The sequence below is a fragment of the Hipposideros armiger genome, unplaced genomic scaffold, assembly GCF_001890085.2.
Source record: "Hipposideros armiger isolate ML-2016 unplaced genomic scaffold, ASM189008v1 scaffold_592, whole genome shotgun sequence".
Classification (NCBI taxonomy): domain Eukaryota; kingdom Metazoa; phylum Chordata; class Mammalia; order Chiroptera; family Hipposideridae; genus Hipposideros; species Hipposideros armiger.
Window position 1 is genome coordinate 402,016 of NW_017731942.1, and position 2,827 is coordinate 404,842.

Here is a 2,827-nt window from a genome sequence, read left to right on the forward strand (position 1 = left end):
GGCTGAATTGTTGTTCAGCATCTTAGCTGTAGAGGGCAGTGTCATTGGCCCTCATATGTGGGATCCGAACCGGGGTCCTCTGGCGTCCCAAGCTAGTTCTTAACCATCGTACCACTCGGCCGGCCCAACATCAGTTTGTATTATTTTTTATTCTCCTTGTCTTTACCTATAGTCTTCTCTACTGCTGTGTGTGCCGAAGATACCAAGTGTTGGGAATTCATCCAGCTCTTGGGCCAGCAAATGGTAAGGTCCAGTAAGTAGGTGCTCTGTAAAGGCCTGTTGAATGGATACATGAAAGAAAGGGGCCTACAGAGATCCAGGCCCATTTCCTACCCCTCAGCGGCATGTCCCCCATACACCTCATCGGTACCTCTGTCACAGCTCTAATGAACTGTGTAGTAAAGCACTTTGAAACAGTAACAAGATCTGCTACTGCTGTATAACCTACTGTTATTTTACCTGTGGACCAAAAAGGGGTCACGTACTGAACCTGACAAGCTCAGGGGAGGCCCACATTTTACATACTCAAGAGACCAAAAGTAACCACACAAGATGGCTGCAACATAAAAATCCCTGACTAAAAGCAGGCCATGATGGGTAGTCCCATCCTAGGCCTGTATCTTCCTTGACAAAGGTCAGTCTTTACCTTTGAAATTGTCTATTGTCTTTGTGCAATCTAAGATAACATATCTTTGAATTGTCAGTTATTTTCTTTTACTGACCCCTCGAAGTCACAACCACTGGCACCAGAGCATGAGACCATATTACTATCTGGTTGCCCACATATCATCTTACGTGCTGTAAATGTTAACTAACTTGTACTCAACAATGTAAATGAAGGATGGCCTCTCCATTTTGTTTTTTATCCAGTCCCAGAGATTTCCCTGTTTTGTTTTCTCCCACCCCCTTATTTACCATCAATGGATTTCATGTAAACCTCCTTATGTTTCCTCCTTTGATTCTAATGTATAAAATAAGCTGCAAAACTGCCATTCTCCGGAGCATTTTCTCAATTTGCTGAGATTTTGTTTACCTGCAATTGTCATCAGTTTGGCTCAAATGAACTCTTGTAAGACTTTCTTAGGCTAGACGTTCTTTCATCAACATACCCAATACATTTCTCCTGGAAATACACAAATGAAACATTAATTTTGTAAAAAATATATTTATAAAGCAAAGGAATGCAAGGTACATAGTCTTGTCTGGTTTACTTTTCCTTTGAGCAGAGCTTACATGGGACCTAAACATTGCTCACTACTGAGCCAAGCAGTGCACTATGATTCTTTATTTTACAATCTTCTTTTCTCCGAAGTTGCAAAAACATTTTTCATTTGCTTACTTTTCTATGTATAATCCAAGTGCTCCAACGGATGTTAAAAGCCTCTCAAAATCACCGTCCACATGCTCAGAAGTATCAGAATAATCCAATACACGTCAATCGAAAATTTAAAAGGCATAAGGCATTGCAAGAAATTCCCCAGTATGTTTTCGAGGTCACCGACCCGGCATTCCATCAACGGGGAGTTCCTGGGGTCAGTCGGAGCATTCCTGCATCTCATCCTGTGCACCCCTCCCTACTGGGGAGCAGGTGGCCCTACCCACATTTCACAGGTGAGAAGCTGAGGCTCAGAAAGGCCCAAGGACCCGCCCCAGGACTCACGGCAACCGAGCGGCGGAGACAACATTGAGCACGGCCACGCCCTCGCAGCTTCCAGGCCCCGCCCGCCCCTCCGCCACGCCCTGGACGTGGCTGCACCGGGGCCCAGGCGCTTCCGCTTCCGGCGGTGTGGGAGTCGGCGCGCGGCCCGGCGATGGCGGCGGGTAGCAGCGACCCGCTGACTGGCGACGTCGAGGAGGACGCCTCGCAGCTCATCTTTCCCAAAGGTGAGGGCGGAGGCTGCGCTATTGTCCCAACGTCCTGCTTGGCCTCCGCAGGCCCGGCGTTGCCCCGGGGCCCCGAGGGTCGCGGCGCGGCTGCCGGCAGGGAGGAGGCGCCTGCGGACCTGGAGGGCCGGGGCCACCCAGCTTGGTGCCGGGAAAAGGGCGCCTGGAGCTTTCGGCGCCAGTCGGGGCTGCTCCGGACGGCCCCGGCTCCTTGTCGCAGTAGTTTGTTTTCTCTGATAGACTGCAAAGTGCCCGAGAGATGTGTCAAAGGTAAACATAGCCGACACTGGTTAAAGTGGTCGGGACACATTTTTATCAGTAATGTGCTGCTGCGATAGGGACAAGAGACCAACGTGGACTGAACTCAACTTCATTTGTATGGAGGTAACTTGAGCGTTTTAAAGGGAGAATGAAGGGATAGGGAGGGGCGGTGAGCGGGGCTTAGAGTCAGGAAAGTGAAAAAATTACAGAAAGTGGGAAGTGGGGTTGGTCCTTTTGAAACCCATTTGAGTTTGTCAGCTGCAGCTTAAGAAGTTAGGTTCCGGGCCGGCCAAAAAAAAAAAAAAAAAAAGGTTAGGTTCCTACCATCCCACAACCCGCCCTCTGTTAGCTGGAACAAACTAAAGTATTTTCGCCACTTTCAGTTTTCACAGGCCGGCTCGTTAAAGGAGCTAGGGTCATCCTAGGGATGCAGCCTTGCTGCTGTTAGAAGTCATATTAATGTTTTTTGTTTTTTAAGATTTTTATTGGGGGGAATGGGAACAGTGCTGCAGAATCGGGGGATGGGGAACAGACAAGTTGCTGTCCTTTTGTTCTTCAGTCTAGTTGTGGAGGACGTTGCTTCACTGGCCCAAGTTGGTACCATCATTGCGCTCTTCCCGGGCGAGGCAGATCAGTCGCGGGCTTCTGGATGGCCGCTCACTGCAGCTGCTGGCTGCTCACG

The 2,827-nt window shown here is 49.2% G+C and overlaps 1 protein-coding gene and 1 long non-coding RNA gene across 2 annotated transcripts in view; one reads left to right on the plus strand and one right to left on the minus strand.

Annotated features, from left to right (window-relative positions):
• Nucleotides 1-120: 120 nt before the first annotated feature.
• On the minus strand, nucleotides 121-1,760 carry LOC109371822 (uncharacterized). The gene is made up of 3 exons (XR_002121933.1): nucleotides 1,340-1,760; nucleotides 1,034-1,123; nucleotides 121-276 (listed from the first exon to the last, which is right to left on the minus strand). It is a non-coding gene; the product is annotated as an uncharacterized LOC109371822 (long non-coding RNA).
• A 4-nt stretch (nucleotides 1,761-1,764) lies between these two features.
• The window catches only part of POLR2D (RNA polymerase II subunit D), a 13,653-nt gene continuing 12,590 nt past the window's right edge, over nucleotides 1,765-2,827 (plus strand). The window contains exon 1 of the mRNA XM_019624560.1: nucleotides 1,765-1,884. Within this exon, the coding sequence (XP_019480105.1) occupies nucleotides 1,812-1,884 (73 nt within the window). The 5' untranslated portion in view covers nucleotides 1,765-1,811. The remainder of the gene's footprint in view (nucleotides 1,885-2,827) is intronic.